At 43.5% G+C, this 19,576-nt stretch overlaps 1 protein-coding gene across 3 annotated transcripts in view; it reads left to right on the forward strand.

Moving 5' to 3' along the window:
* ACER3 (alkaline ceramidase 3) overlaps nucleotides 1-19,576 on the forward strand; it is a 141,486-nt gene that overhangs the window by 31,470 nt on the left and 90,440 nt on the right. For 2 of the 3 annotated variants that reach the window (XM_062196751.1, XM_062196752.1), the window contains exon 2: nucleotides 2,154-2,264. In XM_062196751.1, the coding sequence (XP_062052735.1) occupies nucleotides 2,154-2,264 (111 nt within the window). Of the gene's footprint in view, nucleotides 1-2,153; nucleotides 2,265-19,576 lie in introns of those variants that run through there. The other variant, XM_062196753.1, reaches the window with a different exon arrangement.

Here is a 19,576-nt window from a genome sequence, read left to right on the forward strand (position 1 = left end):
AATAATGTAATATATACATACATGTAATAAATACATATGTAATATATTTTTACATTATCTATAAAATAGATAGCTATTATATGTAGACATTATAGAAAATAGTACATATATTAAAACTAGGATAAAGAATTCCAGATGATTTCACAAAAAATAAATGATAAACATTTCAGATAGCTATGTTTACCCTGTATTGAACATTATATAATGGATATGTGTATTATTACATATTAATGCAAGCATTACAAGTATCTCATAAATGTGTGCAATTCTTATATATCAATTAAGTACAAAAAATTTTTAAAAGTAAGGAGATAATTTTATGAGTACTAGAGGATAAAGGTGAAACTGCTGTACTCAGGTTTAAGCAAGCACACATGCATGGATTTGTTTGTTTCATCAGACTTTCTTGACCACCTGTTCTTTCGTTGGTACTGTGTGTCAAGTGACAGGGATACAAAGATGAATGAGAAGGTATCCTTGACCCCAGAATGTCATACACAGGTTTAATTTTAGAACATTTTGCCTTATTTTGAGTAGAAATCTACTTCTCTACATCTTTGTCAGTTTTATTTAAGATATTTTAAAGCTATAGCCAGCCTTACTTACCTTCAGTTTAATAATCCTTCAAATATTTAAAGACAGCAATCATTCTTTATTCCTAAATAAAGATGCTTTTGTATCTCTGTTTTTTTTTTAAAGTATGGTACCACAAATAGACAAGTAATCCAAGGAGAAGCTGAATTAAAGCAGAGGGAAACAGGAAGACTATTACCTAGTTTTTTCCAGTTTTAGCTCTAAATGTTGCTTTGAGGTAGTCTATTGAGATCCTCCACCTCCCCCCACCCCTAAATAGACTGTCTTTGGATCTTTCTGGGGTTTCCCTTATTTGATTTTTCACACAAGCAAATATTTTTAGTTTGCAATAGGTTTGTTAGTATGTATTTTTCTTTTTAAATCCTCGACTGTTTGAAAATGTTTTTTTCCTATCCTCAGTTAATTGATAATTTGTCTTAATATTGGTACCTATGTTGAAAATCATCTATTTGGAGTTTTGTGCCACTTTTTATTCTAACCAGAATTAAATTTATAAAATGCTTTTTAGTTGTTCCTTTCCCCATTTTATTTGTTTATTTCTGTTACTGGACTTTATTATTACTTAGATATTAATGTTTGAGTTTTGCTTTTGTAAATGTGAATGCAAAAATCATATTAAAGTTTATTGCCTTTTGTGTTTCACTGGAAACATAGAAACTAAAACTTTACCAGAAAAATGAAGTTTTAAAAATGGGTATTAGACCATTTTTCATTGTTATAACAAAATACATGAAGCTGGGTAGTATATAAAGAAAAGAAGTTTATTTAGCTCACAGTTTTGAAGACTGAAAGCCCATGATTGGGCAGCCCTATTTATTTGGTAAGGGCCTGTGGTAAGGGCCTCATAGTAGGTGACATTATGGCAGGAGCTCATGTGAGAAGGATCACAGAATGAGACAGGAAGCCAGAAACAATTCAGGGGTCAGGCTGACTCTCTTAATAACAAGCCACTCTCATGAGAACTATCTCATTTCACAAGACCAACACTAATCTGAGGGCAGCGCCCCCCAGTGACGCACCCACCCTATGCTAAGCCCTGTCTCTTAAAATTCCACCAATCCTAATATTGCCACATTGGGAGCCCAACTTCCAACATGTAAACCCTGGGGAATAAACCACATCCAACCTATAGCAACATGCAAAATGCAAACCTCAATTTGTTGCTTCTTTACTCAAAAGACAAAATTAACTCAATTCTGTATTTTTTCATACTGCATCCATAGACTGTACTTTGAGTACCGTTGTTGTAGCCTACCCTCTCCAATCCATTTTTTGCTTTATCTCTGAGGTTCTTTCTGAGATCCTTTTTCTACTTGCCTTCAGAATTTAGGATTTCCTTTTGTGGATATGCTGTGGAAAATTCTTGGCTTCATTGTCTGAATTTTTGTAAGAAAATTTTGTTGAATATAGAATTATTTTCCTTTAGCACCATGAGAATATCTTCCCACCATCTTCCTGAGAAGTCATCTATTTAATTGTTGCTTAAGGCCAAGTAACTATGTCTTTATTTAAAATGTTATTGATTAATTTAAATATCTTTTTGTGTTTTTCTCCTATAGGGAATACAGTGAGCAACCTGATTATGATCATACCTCCAATTTTTGGTGCAATTCAGAGTGTTAGAGATGGACTGGAAAAGCGGTACATTGCTTCATATTTAGCACTCACAGGTATGTAACACTTCATCTGAAAAAATGATGTGCAGTTCTCACATGGACTGTTTTTCTTAGTTATTTTAGTTTTCAATATTATATTGTTTATTACATGACTCAACCTTGAGTGGACAGTGTTTATGAAGTTTACATTAATGTACAGTATTATTCTAGGCCTTCACTTTGACTCACTATTCACTCACACACAGAGCACCTTCCAGTTCTGTATAAGCTCCAAACACAAATACTCACCATTGTGTTGGTCTTGCCTTTAGTACTCAGTATGGTAATCTGCTGTACAGGTTTGTAGCCTGGAAGCAATACAGCATACAAAATAGCCCAGGCATATAGTAGACTGTATCATCTGGGTTCTTGTAAATACATTCTGTGATCTTTGCACAACAATGAAATTGCCTAAAAACACATTTTTTAGAATATGTCTCTGTCACTAAGCAGTGCATGACTGTATTATGAACTTTAAATTATTTAAAATAAGAAATGAACACCAAACTCTTTTACGGTGTTTCTGACTTGTGGTGTGGGGTGAGGCTTAAAAACTATATGGAAAAGACGAGAAAGAAATTGGAAACCTATATCTGACAAAAAAAATTAACAAACAATAAAGTAAGTCCCCAATAATTCCAAAATCTCTGAAAATGTTCTAAGATCCAATAGATGACAGTACTGACTGAAGGTAAAGGACTAGGAAGTGTGTGAGACCTAAGGTAGCAGTTTTGAATGACATCATTCCTGGGAAAGAGATAAATAGAAAGAAGTACCCTTTGGAGATATGTTAGTGAAAGGGTAAAAGAAAGTTAGAGGTAGAAATTAAGATCATATGGAACAACGGAATTATTAAATATATCAACCCCTTCCCTATTCTTCCTCTCACTTTCTGAAAAAATGGACTTAAAAGATGTTTGTTTTTGTACTAAACAGTTGAAATCCATGAATCATCTTTTCAAAATATATCATTTCCCTGATTTTTTGAATACCCCTTATTTGCATGGATTTATATTTTTGCATCAAAATAGAGCTGCATATTTCTAAATTTTAATTTTTAATTATTTTTAAGAGATTCAGTGTGATTTGTAGGTACAGTTCTAAGAACATGATGATATTCCCTCCCTCCCCTTCTCTGTCTCCCACCCTCCTTCCTTTTCCTGGTCTGTCTTTGTTTTTCTTTGTTTTTGAGATAACATTTTAAAAATTTAAAATTTAATTATTAATTAAATTTAAATTTAATTAAAATTTACATTACAGTAAAAAGGCTTAATACTTAAAATTTAATTAAAATTTACATTATAGTAAAAAGGCTTAATGCTTCAGTGAGTAAGTTTAAAAAGCGGCCGGCGCCGTGGCTTAACAGGCTAATCCTCCGCCTTGTGGCGCCGGCACACCGGGTTCTAGTCCCGGTTGGGGAGCCAGATTCTATCCCGGTTGCCCCTCTTCCAGGCCAGCTCTCTGCTATGGCCCGGGAAGGCAGTGGAGGATGGCCCAAGTCCTTGGGCCCTGCACCCGCACGGGAGACCAGGAGGAGCACTTGGCTCCTGGCTTCAGATCAGCTCGATGAACCGGCCACAGCTGCCATTGGAGGGTGAACCAACGGCAAAGGAAGACCTTTCTCTCTGTCTCTCTCTCTCACTATCCACTCTGCCTGTCAAAGAAAAATAAAAAGCAAAAAGATCCTAGTTTGGTAGGCATACAGACAATGGCTATAAACAATAATTGAATGGAAAAATGACAATTTCACCCAGTACAGCAAATTTTAAAGTAATCACAGCACATTAAAACTGTAACCATTGGTTTGACAAAAGTGTAAAACAAAGATTTATAAAACTATATTTGCAGCAGTACTATATACACAGACTTTTTTTTTTTAATTTTAGCTCCCACACATAAGGGAGAACATGTGGTATTTGTCTTTTTGGGTCTAGCTTATTTCACTCAACATGATATCCTCCAGTTGTATCCATTTTGCTGCAAACGGTAGAATTTCATTCTTTATTATAGCTGAGTAATATTCCATTGTATATGTATATACCACATTTTCTTTATCCAATCATCTGATGATGGACACCTTGGTTGATTCTGAATTTTGGCTATTGTGAACAGTGCTGCTATAAATATCCTGGTGCAGGTATCTCTATGATACATTGTGTTCAGATCGTTGGGGAATATACCCAGTAGTGGGATTGTTGGATCATGTGTCAAGTCTATTTCTAGTTTTTAAAGAAACCTAGACATTGTTTTCCCAAGTGGCTACGCTAATTTGCATTCCAACCAACAGCGTATAAGTGTTCCCCTTTCTCTGTGTCCTCACCAGCATTTGTTATTCTCTGTGTTTTGCATTCTAGCCATTCTGATAGGAGTAGGAGATGTCTCATTGTAGTTTTGATTTGCAGTTCCCTGATGGATAGTGATGTTGAGCATTTTTTCATATATTTGTTGGCCATTTGTATTTCTTCTTTTGAGAACTGTCTTTTGAAGTCCTTTACTCATTTCTCAACTGGATTGGTTGTTTGTTTTGTTGTTGTTGTGTTTTTTAAATTGCTGATATAGTTGGTATATTAGCCCTTTGTCAGACAGATGGTTTGCAAATATTTTTTCCTATTCTTTTGGATGTTTCTTTGCTCTTGATTGCTACCTTTGCTGTGCAAAAGCTTCTGAGTTTGATATAATCTCATTTGTTTAGTTTTGCTTTTGTTGCCTGTACTATGGGGGTCTTATCTAAGAAGTCCCCTCACACCAATGTCTTGGAGTATTTCCCTTATGTTTTCTTCCAGCAACTTCATAGCCTCAGGTCTCAAATTTAGGTCTTTGATCCATGTTGAATTGATTTTTGTATATGATGAGAGGTATGGATCTAATTTAATTCTTCTACATTTATACATCCAGTTTTGCCAGCACCTTTTGTTGAAGAGATTATCCTTACTCCGCTGTATGATCTGAGCACTTTTGTCAAAAATCTGTTGTCTGTATACATGTGGGCTCTTCTGTTCCATTGATCCATGTATTGGTTTCTATGTCAGTACTGTGCTGTTTTAATTACTGTAGCATTATGTAGTATGCTTTGAAGTCAGATATTGTGATGCTTCCAGCTTGAATTTCTTGTTCAGGATTGCTTTGGCCATTCTGGATCTTTTGTGATTCCATATGAATTTTAGGATTGCTTTTTCTAATGTAAAGAATGTCATTGGTATTTTGATAGGGATTTCATTAGATCTGTACATTGCTCTAGGTAATATAGACAATTTTTTTTTAAAAAAAGATTTATTTATTTGAAAGGCAGAGTTACAGAGAGGCAGAGGCAGAGAGAAAGAGATCTTCCATCTACTAGTTCACTCCCCAAATGTCCGTAACAGCTGGAGCTGGGCAGATCTGAAGCCAGAAGCCAGGAGCTGCTTCTTCCCAAATGGCTGCAATGGCTGGAGCTGAGCTGATCCGAAGCCAGGAGCCAGGAGCTTCTTCCAGTTCTCCCACATGGGTGCAGGGGCCCAAGGACTTAGGCCATCTTCTACGGCTTTCCCAGGCCATAGCAGAGAGCTGGATTGGAAGTGGAGCAGCCAGAACTAGAACTGGTGCTCATATGGGATGCTGGCACTGCAGGTGGAGGGTTAATCTACTGCGCCATGGCACTGGCCCTGAAAGTTTTTTTAAGACCTTGAGTATATATCATCCCAGTCTCTTATGGCCTATCAGGTTTTCGCTGAGAAGTCTGATGTTAATCCTATTGGTTTTCCTTTATATGTTACTTGCTGCTTTTCTCTTACCATCTTTAGGATTCGATCCTTGTGTTTAACTTTTGACAATTTGATGGCAATATGCCTTGGAGAAGACATTTTTTGATTGAGTGTTTTGGGGTTCTTTGAGCTTCTTGTAACTTAATGTCCATGTCTCTTTCAAGACCTGGGAAATTTTCAGCTGTTATTTAATTTAGCAGGTTCTCAATGCTTTTTTTCTTTTCTTGTCCTTCAAGAATACATATAATATGAATATTTGGTCATTTAGTGGTATCCTGTATTTCATATAGACTTCCTTCATTCTTTCTAACTCTTTTCTCTTTATTTTTGTATGATTGGGTGGTTTCAAAATTCTTGTCCTCAAGGTCAGAAATTCTTTACTCCACGTGGTCTATTCTGCAGTTAAAGCTCTCAATTGTATTTTTTATTTTATTGACTGAAGATCTCATCTCCAAAATTTCTATTTGGTTCTTCTTGATGAGTTCTATCTCAGTGTATTTTCATTCACGTCATTCATTGCTTTCCTCATTTCTTTAATCTGTCTGTATTCTCTTGAGTCTTATTGAATTTCCTTACAATCATTATTTTGAATTCTGTATCTGTCATTTTTTCAGTTCAGTATCTAATTCTGGAGGAGCATTGTATCTTTTGGAGGCGTCATGCTACCTTGCTTCTTCACGTCTTCTGTGTCCCTACATTGACATCTGCTCATCTGGTATATTCGTCCCTTCTTCTTTATGGAGGAGTTTTATGGAATGCAGAGTATCACTTGGCTTGTTGCTTTGGCTTTTTTTTGTTTTTTTTTTTTTTGACAGGCAGAGTGGATAGTGAGAGAGAGACAGAGAGAAAGATCTTCCTTTTTGCCGTTGGTTCACCCTCCAATGGCCGCTGCGGCCAGCGTTTCATGCTGATCCAAAGCCAGGAGCCAGGTGCTTCTCCTGGTCTCCCAAGCGGGTGCAGGGCCCAAGGACTTGGGCCATCCTCCACTGCCTTCCCGGGCCATAGCAGAGAGCTGGCCTGGAAGAGGGGCAACTGGGATAGAATCTGGCGCCCCAACCGGGACTAGAACCCGGCGTGCCGGCGCCGCAAGGCGGAGGATTAGCCTGTTAAGCCACGGCGCCGGCCGCTTTGGCTTTTGTTCTAGGTGAGCCCAGGAGTATAGTTCCTGAGTGATTTCTTTTGTCTTAATCAGTGTCAGCTGTGTCTACCAGTGACAAAGTTGGCTAATCTGCTGCAGTTCATATGGAGAGAAGCCTGGCTGTGAGGTGAATAAGGGTTTCCTTTGGTGTGTATCTTTGGTCCACAGAAGTTCAGTGTCTGTCTTCCTGGCGAATGTGATAGGCAGGGCCTTGTACTTGCTGATGAGGGAGACAAGGGTAGATGCCCTTGGGGCTGACACTGTGCCGTAGCCAGTAAAGCTGCCACCTGCAGTGCCAGTATCTAATATGGGCGTCAGTTCGAGTCCTGGCTGCTCCACTTCTGATCCAGCTCTCTGCTATGCCCTGGGAAAGCAGTAGAAGATGGCCCAAGTCCTTGCACCTGTGTGGGAGACCCGGAAGAAGCTCCTGGCTTCTGGCTTTGGATTGGTGCAGCTCCAGCCGTTGTGGCCACCTGAGGAATGAACCAGTGTATGGAAGACCTCTCTCTCTCTGCCTCTCCTTTTCTCTCTGTGTAATTCTGACTTTAAAATAAATGAATAAAATATTTAAAAAAAAGATACCCCCTTGTCCTCCTGGGAAGCCCAAGTGATGCTAGGGCTTGTGGCAACAGTTGCTGTGGTTCTAGAAGTGTGTTATACGGATGGATCCTTCTTCAGGTGCTGCTAGGAGAGTCAAACTGGTGCTGTGGCTTATAAAGCCAGTAGCTGGGGTCGGCGCTGTGGTATAGTGAGTAAAGCCACCGCCTGCAGTGCCGGCATCCCATATGGGTAATGGTTCTACCTGCTCTGTTAGCGAGTTTGGTGGTGTCATGTGTTTTCATGATGTTTACTTCTGATGCAGGATGCCCTGCAGAATTTCTTATAGGGCTAGTCTGGTGGTGGTGAATTCACTGTTTTGCTTATCTGGAAAATATTTCATTTCTCTCTCTCTGTGTAACACTGACTTTGAAGTAAATAAATAAATTAAAAAACAAACAAACTCAATAGCTGTGGTCCTAGATCTAGGGAATGTGAACTGAACTCTGTTCTACTCCTACAGGGTGACTACAAGGTGTACAGATATTTTATTCTGCAGGGTATGAGCCCAGAGGAGTGGAATGCAGAGGTTCTTCCCTCTGTCCACTGGGTAGATTCCAGTGGCACCACAAAATTTAGAAGGAATTGTTACAGCCCTGATGTTGCAGGATATGGTGGGTCATTACCCAGATCTCCCAGGTGGGAGCAGATTTTTTTTTATGGGCTGCTTCTGGTGTTAGCTCCCAGAAGCTAAGGTGAGTCCCCCTTGCTCACGTAGAGTGTGTGAGCCTAGCTCTCGGGCTAATGCCCCGAAACTCCACAGTTGCAGGATGCAGGGGATCTGTCCTTTGCCCCACACGTTGCTCTGACTCTGACTAAGATGCTGATAGGGTAAAAGAGGCACACTGCGCAACTTTTTGCTTCTGAATATGGCATAGAGCTATATTTTAATCCCATCTTTTCATGAGCTTTTTGAAGTACCTGTGTGTGTGTGTTTATGTGTTTCATTATTCTGACAGAAGGGGGCAGTCTTGAAATAGGAGTCTTGTAAGCCATCCAAACCTTTACTGTGTACTTAAAATGTACTAAAATAAGCAATGCACCTTCTAAAAAAATACTGTTAAAACAAAACCCCAGAAAGTAAGCGTCAAAACCTTTGGCTAATGGAAGTTCTCTCCTACAAGTAACTATAGTGCTGAGGGAGACTATAGCATTATACTCCTTACTGAATTAAATATTCTCAAGCAAAGAAATGAAATAAAAAATTTGAAAGCTAAAACACACAAGAGTTGATATCAGCAAGACAGTGGACTAGGTGCACATATCCTGCAATAAGAATTTGTGTTAATCCAACAGAAACCCCTTTTGGAGCCTCAGGATTCAAGTACTTGGAACTCTGATAGAGTCCAAAACCTGGGAGGGTTATTTGAGATGCAGACCCACACACAAGTGGCAGACATGGCATTTATGCTCTCTTGTTCAAACCCAGAAACAGCCTTGTTCCCCAAAGGGCATGACTACAGCCCTGTTTGGCCTTAAGCCAGCAACTAAAACCATCTTTCCAGAATTCCAAGAGGAATCATGTACACAAGTGCTTTGGCAGAGAAACTTAGCTGTTTGCTGACATTGGTTTTGGCAGTGGGTAAGTTTGTTATTCTGTGGATCAGTACCAGCCTTCCTCAGCCGTATTTCTGGCATAGTACTACTCACACGAGAATCCAGAGGAAGACTTGCCTATATCTTACAACCTCTCTATCATAGCCTCCTGTCCCACAAAAGATCCTGAGGAGGCACAACTTCATCTCCAGTTCCTCTTGCTGCAGCTGCTGGAGTATTATCTTGCTTTTGCGGGAAACTGCTGGATAATGATGGCCATGTGGGCCACTGGGACAGATTTACCAGCTTCCATCCTACAGCAGACCCTGAAAGGGGGCCAGTCTTGGCACCAGTCCCTTTAATGGCACCTGTGGGGAACTGTGCCACCTGTTCAAGGAACTGCTTGGATATATACGCATCTGGGTCACTGGGATGGCTTTATGGCTTCAGTACCTTGTCAGATTTCCCACGTTCTTTGGGTAACCTCCCTGGTGGCGAAGGCACACCAACCAGAGAACCCTTATAAGACTTGCAGCAAATCTGGGCTTAGGACACCCCATGGTGCTGAAGTATTTGCAGTGGTCACTGGCATAGAAAGCAAGTCAGTCTCAAAACTTCTGGACAGTTCGGTAAAAAATGATGGACACAAGAGTAGACATAGACACATATATGTGAACATTGAGAACAAGCAAGGAAATGTTACCTCACCAGATGGACAAAATAAGGTGCCAGTGATTGACCCTAATGGGGTGGAGGCATGTGACTTGTCAAAGAATTCAAAATAGCTGTTTTAAGGAAATTCAGCAAACTCTAATAAAACAGTTCAGAAATTTATTGGAAACTTCTCAGAGATATTGAAATGATAATTTAAAAAATTAAAAAGAACTCTTGGAGCTGAAAAATATAATACGGTGAGAGAAATTAAGCTCAGAAAGCATCAGTGGCAAAACTGATGAAGCGAAAGAAAGAAACTATGAATTTGAAAGACAGGGTATTTGAATATATACAGGAGATCAAAGGAATGAAGAGAGCTTAAGAAATTTATGGGATACTATCAAAAGAGCAAGTATAGGTCACTGGTGTTCAAGAAGGAGTAGAGAAGGAACTGTTGTTGTGGTATGATGGGGGGTTAAAAAGGAGCAGAGAAAAAGCCAGAGGGTAAAAAGCTGGTTTAAAGAAATTATGCCTGTGAATATAGAATGGAGTAAAATTACGTCTTTGTGGGGCTGACTGCCGCATCAGCATCCCATATGGGCAGCGTTTTGTGTCCTAGATGCTCCTCTTCCAATCTCAGCCCAGCTCCAGCTGTTGCAGCCATTTGGGGAGTGAACCAGCAGATGGAAGAGCTTTCTCTCTGTCTCTCCCTCTCTCTGTCTGTAGCTCTGCCTCTCAAATAATTAAAGAAAATCCTTTAAAAAATTATATCTTTGTGAAAGCTGATGAAGAGAGGGGAGAGATGGAGAGGTATTGGGGGTGGGCGACGTGAGGAGTGAGGGAAATGTGGTTGTCTTCTTGGAACTGTACCTATGGATTACAGAAAATCTGTTCTATTCATATTAATAAAAATTTTTAAAGAGAAATGGAAAGATAAAGACTTTCCAAGACAAACAAAAACTGAGGGAGTTTATCACTGCAGGGCTAACTTATAAGAAATACTAAAGACAATGCTTTGAGCTGAAAGAAACAGACTTCAGTGATCAATGTGAAAACAAGTGGAGGTTTGAAGCTCATGGTAAAAGTAAATGTACAGTTTATTCAGAATACTATAATGATGTAATGGTGGGGTATAAACCACTTATATCTTTTGTATAAAGGGTAAAGTACAAAATATTAAAAATAATATCTAATTTTATTGGCTATATAATATTAAATGATATAAATCCAAAATGCAGAGATGGGAGGAGTTAAAGTACACACTTAAGTTATTTGCTTAATTTAAGCTATTAAACTATAATTCTACTCTAAAAATAAAAAGCAAGAAGTCAAAACATAAACACTAAAGAAAATCACTTAGCCAGAAAGGAAAACAGTAAGAAGATAAAAAGGATATGCAAAACAATTAGAAAACCTTAAAAAATTAAAAAATGCAATAATAAGTCCTTATGTATCAATAACCAGGCATAGGATAGCCAAGTGGATAAATATACAAACTCCTAGGGCAGATGTTGTGGCATAGCAGGTTAAGCCACTGCATAGGATGCCTGCATCCATATCGGAGTGCCTTGTTCAAGTCCTGGCTGCTTTGTGCTTCCAATCCAGCTTCCTGCTAATGCACGTGGGAGGCAGCATAGGATGGCATGTGAGTCACTGTCATCCATGTGCGAGACCCAGATAGAATATTTGGCTGTGGCTTTGGTCTGATTCAGTCCTGACTCTTGTGGGCATCTAGGGAGCGAACAAGCCGAGGAAGATGTGTCTGTTTCTCTCTCTTTCCCTACTCCCTCCCACCCCATTACTTTGCCTTTCAAATAAAAAAATTTTTTTAAGATTTATTTTTATTTTATTTGAAAGGCAGAGTTACAGAGAACTGAGGCAGAGAGAGAGACACACCACACACACACAGACACAGAGGTCTTCCATCCTCTGGTTCGCTCCCCAGATGGCTGCAATGGCCAGAGCTGCGCCTATCCAAAGCCAGGATCCAGGTGCTTCCTCCGGCTCTCCCACACGTGTGCAGGGAATTAGAGGTAAAATTGATTTCAAATGATCTGTCCTCTGAAAGGACCTGTAAGACCCTCTGACTCTAACTTTAGGTAAAAAAGATTCCTGCTTTTGAGGACTTAGGTGATTAGGTACCCTAATAGGTGTTGGGTGCCCTAATAATCAGACTAAATTTCCTTTCGCCCACTCAAGGTCCTTAATTTAATCACATTTACAAACTCATTTATTGCCATTTAAGGTAACATGTTATGTTAGGATATGGACATGTTGGGGGGCATTATTCTGTCTGCCACATTAATTCAGTTATTGTTGCAGCCCACTACTTACTAACTTAATGTGGTAGCCCATTTACTGTGAATGTAGCACCATCCTTGTGGGGAGTAAGAAGGGAGAAGGTAATCTGGAATACACTGATAAGGCTAATATAGAATATTCTGGCTGTGTGTGTGTAGGTTACTATAGCAAAGTTATATGATAGGACTTCAAAAAGTTCATGGAAAATGGAATTAAAAGATAAAAACACTTTTCTAAGCGATGATACCCACCATTTAATCCATACTCAAGAAACTAACAATCCTGGTAATTTAACCATATCAATATAGTCATTACATAATTGACTAAAGAAAAATGGGTGCTCTTTAAAGATATATATATATATATATATATATATATTTAAAGATTTATTTATTTGAGAGGCAGAGTTATAGTCAGAGAGAGGGAGAAGCATAGAGAGAGGTCCTCCATCTGCTGATTCACTCCCCAAATGGCCACAACACCTGGAATTGGGCCAATCCAAAGCAAGGAGCCAGGAGCTTCCTATGGGTCTCCCACGTGTGTTAAGAGCCCAAGCACCTGGGCTATCCTCCTCTGCCTTCCCAGGCCATCAGTGGGGCGCTGGATTGGAAGTGGAACAGCCGGGACTTGAACCTGTGCCTGGCCCTGCAGGCAGAGGCTTAACCTGCTTCATCACAGTGCTGTACCCAAAGATCTTTTTTAGATTAGGAAACAGGCGCCAGCATTGTGGTGCAGCGGGTAAAGCCGCTGCCTGCAATGCTGGTATCCCAAATGGGCACCAGTTTGTCCTGGCAGCTGTACTTATGATCTAGTTCCCTGCTAATGAAAGAAATAAAGGTCTTCCATCCCAAATGACTGCAACAGCTGGAGCTGTGCCGATCTGAAGCCAGGACCCAAGTGCTTCTTCCCAGTCTCCCACATGGGTGCAGGGGCCCAAGGACTTGGGCCATCCTCTACTGCTTTTCCAGGCCATAGCAGAGAGCTGGATTGGAAGAGGAGCAGCAGAGACTAGCACCAGTGCCCATATGGGATGCCAGCACTGCAGGTGGTGGTTTTACCCACTATACCACAGCACATTCCCCTAACATTGGAATTTAAAGTCATGGGAATTAATCAGTGAGGAATTAATCACTGATCAGGGATCAGTGAGGGAGTGAATATATAGAGAGAAGAGAACCCAAGAATATATATAAGTGTTACAAATTCATCACCCAAAAGCAGAAACTGGAATGCAGACATGTTTTAATTAGCCCATATTTAAAATTGAATTGTGTTTTTAATTAGTTGCTCACATTTTAACATTGAAAGAATTTACAGAAAAATCTAGACCTCTATGTTCTCTTTAGAAACAGTCTTTAAAAATCCATGGAAAATGTATATCATTAAAAAAGACTTATACATGGATTTCAAATTTTTTGTGTCAGATTATCATTTAGTTTTATTTTTCTAGAAGCTCTTTGAAGTACCCTTATATTTTTTCACCGTAACAGTCAGCCTGAGCTCTTCTTTGTAGTATGGTCTGTCCAGTTGACCATGGACTCTATACTGCTCCCTTTTTACTTTCACTTAGAGTGTTTTACTCAAATGCCTCTCTCTGTTTTTGAATTCAAAACCCCAGGCTTAGAAAATTAGAACAGATTGAGCCAACAGAAGAACCTATAAAGGAGAACAAGTGTTACAGAAGACTAGACAGGAGGCCAGTGCCGTGGCTCAACAGGCTAATCTTCCGCCTGTGGCGCCGGGACACCAGATTCTAGTCCCGGTCGGGGCGCCGGATTCTGTCCCGGTTGCCCCTCCCCCAGGCCAGCTCTCTGCTGTGGCCCGGAAGTGCACTGGAGGATGGCTCAAGTGCTTGGGCCCTGCACCCCATGGGAGACCAGGAGAAGCACCTGGCTCCTGCCATCGGATCAGCGCGGTGCGCCGGCCGCGGCGGCCATTGTAGGGTGAAGCAATGGCAAAAGAAGACCTTTCTCTCTGTCTCTCTCTCACTGTCCACTCTGCCTGTCAAAAAGAAGACTAGACAGGAAAGGATTAAATACTCCTGAGAGGCTGAGTAGAAGGAAGGCAGAAAAGGGCTGGTTCAGTACTGGGAATGGTTTTAAGGTGTTGGACCTCTCAGTTGCAGAGATGCCCACTTGCTCGAGAGGACGCCCAAAGATCCAGACTCCAGACCAGTTGATGCAAAAAGCACGAGGTTTTTATTGAACGTTTGCGCAAACGGGCCCCCACCTCAGGCAGTGAGGAGCCCTGAGCGGCAGTTTCACACAGGTTATATAGGCAACGAATTAGCATATTCCTAATGCACATGCATAGGATTGGTCAGTTCAGAGGGACATTAGCATATGGGAGAATGCTGGCGAAAAATGCTGGTGGAGAGTGCTGGTGTAAAATGCAGAGGTGGCACGGGATTGGCTGGTTCGGAGGGACAATTAGCATACCGGAGAATGCTGAGGGAGAGTGCTGAGGTGTTACAGGATTGGCCGGTCGCAGTGACATCATAAGTGCGCGCCTAGAGACTCTCCGAAGGGGAGGGGCAGCTCTGCTCTGGGCGCGCCCAGAGGTTTCCCGGAGGGGAGGGGCAGTTCTGCTCCGGGCGTGCCTAGAGGTTCTCTGAAGGGGATTGACTTTTCCTTCCCAGAGAACGTCCTGCCCGCTGGACTCTGGGGAACATCTAACCTCTTAAGAAGCCCCTGATATTTGCCCAGGCCTAGTTTCTTGTCCCTCTCCCTCATAAGGGTCCTTCATTCCCTCCTTTTCTTTTTGGACAGATTTTAATCCTAAAATCTATTGGACCTCGGAGGTCTTTGAAGCTTGACACTGGTACTGTTGAGTCAGCACCAGGGTTTGGACAAGGAAAAGCCTCTGTAGTGCCATTCCAGGTCCTGGGGACCGCGAGGCCCTCGTAATAAGGTGGACCTGGGGCTAGGCATAGCCAGCAGGACTTGGTCAGCTCCGGATTGGTCTGGTTGAGGGCCAGAAAGGCCCCTGTCAAAAGGTTAAACAGCCGCTGTCCGGTTGTACGGGGGCTTGAAGCGTTTGGAGTTAAACTTGCCAAGCTAGGCGAAAGGGTGGCTGGCGGGAGGGGTGGCCTGGGGAGAGCCTGCCTCACTGGAGGGAGGGAACTCTGTTCTTGCTGGACTGGGTTGGGTCCCATGTTAACAATTGTGGAGCATGGGGATTGGAAAAACAATGGGGAAAGGCCAGGAACATCACAAATATTAAACAGTTTTTGAAAGTCTTAGCTTGAGTGGGTTCTGAGTGCACTGGAGCTTCCATTTGGCTGGTCTATCTGGATCCTCGGGGCCCTGGGGGTGGTGGTGCTCGCTTCACGTGTGAGGCATGGACCCAAGCAGCGATTCCGTCGACCTTGAGAGCAGTGGGAGTTGTCAACAGCACAGTGAAGGGGCCTTTCCACCGGGGCTCTAGAGTCTTAGATTGGTGCCTTCGGACATACACAGCGTCTCCGATTTGGAAAGGATGTGGGATGGTTGTCGTCTTGGGTTGGTAGGCTGCTGCAAGAGGTTTCCAGACCTGGTTCTGGATGATCTGGAGCGCTCTCAACCGGGCCTGTAATTTAGGGGCATCGGCAATGGAGTCACTGGCAAGGTCAAGCAAGCCTGCTACTGGTGGGGGCCCTCCATAAAGGATTTCGTATGGCGTCAGCCCGCAATGAGAGGGTGTGTTTCGGTCCCGGAACAACACCATAGGGAGGAGTTGGACCCAGTCTTTAACGCCAGTCTCCAACGCTAATTTGGTCAAGGTCTCTTTAATTGTTCTGTTCATTCTTTCTACCTGTCCTGAACTTTGGGGTCTATAGGCACAGTGCAATTTCCAATTTATGCCTAATGCTTTGGCCACCAACTGACTTACCTGGGAGACAAACGCTGGGCCGTTGTCGGACCCGATTACCTTAGGCAAGCTGAACCGGGGGAAGATCTCCTCTATGATCTTCTTGACGACCACCCGGGCGGTTTCCTGTTTTGTGGGGAATGCCTCAGTCCATCCGGAGAAGGTGTCTACAAAAACTAGAAGATACTTATTCCCATAACTGCCCGGCCTTATCTCAGTGAAATCGACCTCCCAGTTGATCCCTGGTCGGTCTCCTCTTAACCTAGCTCCCTCCGGGAGCTTGAGGTGTCTGGCATTTACCTTGGCACACGGAACACAGGATTCAGTCACCTGCTGGACTAAAGAGTCAAGTCGTCTTTGACCCAGTGTCCTTTTTCTTTACAATAGGCACATTGATCTCTTTCCACCCGAGGCTTTCGTTTGTCTCCCAAGTCCCTATTCTGTCCTGGCCTACTCCTTTCTGTATCCTGCACTACGGTGGCCAAAATTCTACTAAGCTCTCGATTACATCTTTTGTCTCTTTTGTCTTCCCTTTCCTCCTGCTCCTTGTGGATCCTTTCCTCCTTCTCCTCTTGGGTCTCCCTTTTGTTGTAAATCTTTTCTGCCTCCTTCATTAAATCTTGTATAGTATACCCCTGAAGCTCCTCTAGCCGCTGCAATTTATTGCGGATGTCCGACGCTGACTGTCCTATAAAGGACGTGATTACATCTCCCTGCCGGTCCTCTGCCAGGGGGTCAAACGGGGTGTACATACGGTAGGCTTCCATTAATCTTCCTAGGAAGCCTGCCGGTGTTTCCTCAGCCCCCTGCACTACTGCACGTACCTTGGCCAAATTGGTGGGGCGCTTTCCAGCCCCTCTGAGACCCGCAAGGAGAATCTGGCGGTAAAGACGAAGTCGCTCCCTACCAGCAACGGTGGTGTAGTCCCAATCAGGACGGGTTAAGGGAAACGCCTCCTCGATTTCGTTTGGCAGTAGGGTCGGTCGGCCATCTGCTCCAGGGACGTTTTTCCGTGCCTCAAGGTAGACACGCTGCTTTTCCTCAGTAGTGAGGAGGGTCTGCAGAAGCTGCCTACAATCATCCCAGGTCAGAGCCTGGGGGTCCTGAGAGAAAGAGGGGTTATGGGTTTTCCAATTGTAAAGATCGGAAGCAGAAAATGGCCAGTACTGCATCTGGCCAGCCACCGAACGAAGAGGAAAGGTCTGTGAAGTCCAGACGCTTCCCGAGCCCCCTGCCTGCCCCCGACGGAGGCGCAGGCGGCTGGAGGGCGGGGAAGGCGCTGAGACTTCTTCCCCTGCCCTCGTGGAATCAGGGGATGGTGCAGAAGGTTGCACATCCCGCTCTGGTTGTTGTGGGGGTTCCTGTGGGGAGCAGGCTGGCTGGGAAGATAGGGTGGGGGAGAGTCAAAGAGCAGAAGGTCCTGATCAGCCAGAAGAACCGGTGGCTTGTCAGGTTTTGGATCTCGAATCTCCTTCAGAGGGTATAGGGAGGAGGTTGGCGCAACCGGGATGGGAGGAGGGGGTATTGGGGAGGAAGGTCCCAAGGGGGAAGGTATTAAAGGAGTTAGGGATGGCTGAGGAAGGGGTAACGGGGTCCGTATGGGCTCCGTCGGGAAGGAGAAGGGTTTTATCCAGGGAGGGGGGTTACGTGAAAGATCCTCCCACGTGGTAATGTAGGGCACCTGATCAGGGTGTCCATTGGATCCTGGCTGAAAGACTCGCGCCTTAATCTGTAAAATAATATTGAGGTTAAAAGTGCCGTTCCTTGGCCAGCCGACCTCGAAGGCCGGCCACTCTGAGGAACAGAATTTTGCCCATCGTTTCCTTTTAACCTCCACTGAGAGGTGGCGCGCGCGTTCTCGAACGTCCTTCCAGTGATCTAGAGCGAGACTTAAAGGGGTGGTTATTTGTTGACCCATGGGTGCAAAGATTTCAGCCCAAACAAAAAGAACAGCCAATACACAGACACATACAGTAAACAAGACAAACCGCGCGGCACCAGCTCTAGGACAAATCGACAATGCTACCTCAGATGGGAAGAGCCGCTTGGCCAGGCTTTTCCCGGGAAGGAGGGAGACTTGGTCCCTGACCTTCCTCCAGACCATTCCAGGCACGTCAAACCAAGCAAAAAGAACAGCCAACAAAAACCGCGAAGCAACAGACCTACGACAAATCGAACGCTATTGCGCTATTTTTGGGAGCGGCTGCCTGACCAGCCCTCCCCGGGAAGGAGGGAGACTTGGTCTCCGACCCACCTCCAGACCACCCCGGGAGCGTCTTCCGGGGGAACAGACCGAGGGTTTCCCCTACTGGTCTCACAAACCGGAGCGTCCTCCGGGGAACGGACCAGGGGTTGCTGGGCACGCCTGCCTCCCCCACTGGTCTCACAGAGTCAGGTACTGGCCAGTCAGAACACTCAAGATGAAGAACAACAAACAGAAAACACTTAATCATACCTCCAACTGGTTCACAGGGAATGGGTCTGAGGGCGACCTAAAATCCCCGTACGGGCCACCAAAATGTTGGACCTCTCAGTTGCAGAGATGCCCACTTGCTCGAGAGGACGCCCAAAGATCCAGACTCCAGACCAGTTGATGCAAAAAGCACGAGGTTTTTATTGAACGTTTGCGCAAACGGGCCCCCACCTCAGGCAGTGAGGAGCCCTGAGCGGCAGTTTCACACAGGTTATATAGGCAACGAATTAGCATATTCCTAATGCACATGCATAGGATTGGTCAGTTCAGAGGGACATTAGCATATGGGAGAATGCTGGCGAAAAATGCTGGTGGAGAGTGCTGGTGTAAAATGCAGAGGTGGCACGGGATTGGCTGGTTCGGAGGGACAATTAGCATACCGGAGAATGCTGAGGGAGAGTGCTGAGGTGTTACAGGATTGGCCGGTCGCAGTGACATCATAAGTGCGCGCCTAGAGACTCTCCGAAGGGGAGGGGCAGCTCTGCTCTGGGCGCGCCCAGAGGTTTCCCGGAGGGGAGGGGCAGTTCTGCTCCGGGCGTGCCTAGAGGTTCTCTGAAGGGGATTGACTTTTCCTTCCCAGAGAACGTCCTGCCCGCTGGACTCTGGGGAACATCTAACCTCTTAAGAAGCCCCTGATATTTGCCCAGGCCTAGTTTCTTGTCCCTCTCCCTCATAAGGGTGCTTCAGAGGTGAAGACAGATGAGAAAGGAGAGGCAGTTATTTTCAGAACTCAGAAAACTGAAGAGCACAGACAGAGGGGCAAGAGGGTGGTCTTTGGAGATATTAGAGAATATGTGAACAATGCATTCTGGAGGTAGAAATTGGTGATGCAGGGAAGATTGTTATTAAGTGCAGACCTAAAAGCACTGAGGCTCAGGAAGGAGGGAGGAAAGCACTGGTCCTGCTGTAGGGGAAACGCTGAGTGTTAGCAGAGACGGGAATCAGCAGTGTTCACGCGGAACCAGAGAATTATTTTAAACTGAATACGTGGGCTAAATATAGATTTATTTAGACTAAATACAGACCAGAATTCAATTTG

The sequence above is a fragment of the Lepus europaeus genome, chromosome 7, assembly GCF_033115175.1.
Source record: "Lepus europaeus isolate LE1 chromosome 7, mLepTim1.pri, whole genome shotgun sequence".
Classification (NCBI taxonomy): domain Eukaryota; kingdom Metazoa; phylum Chordata; class Mammalia; order Lagomorpha; family Leporidae; genus Lepus; species Lepus europaeus.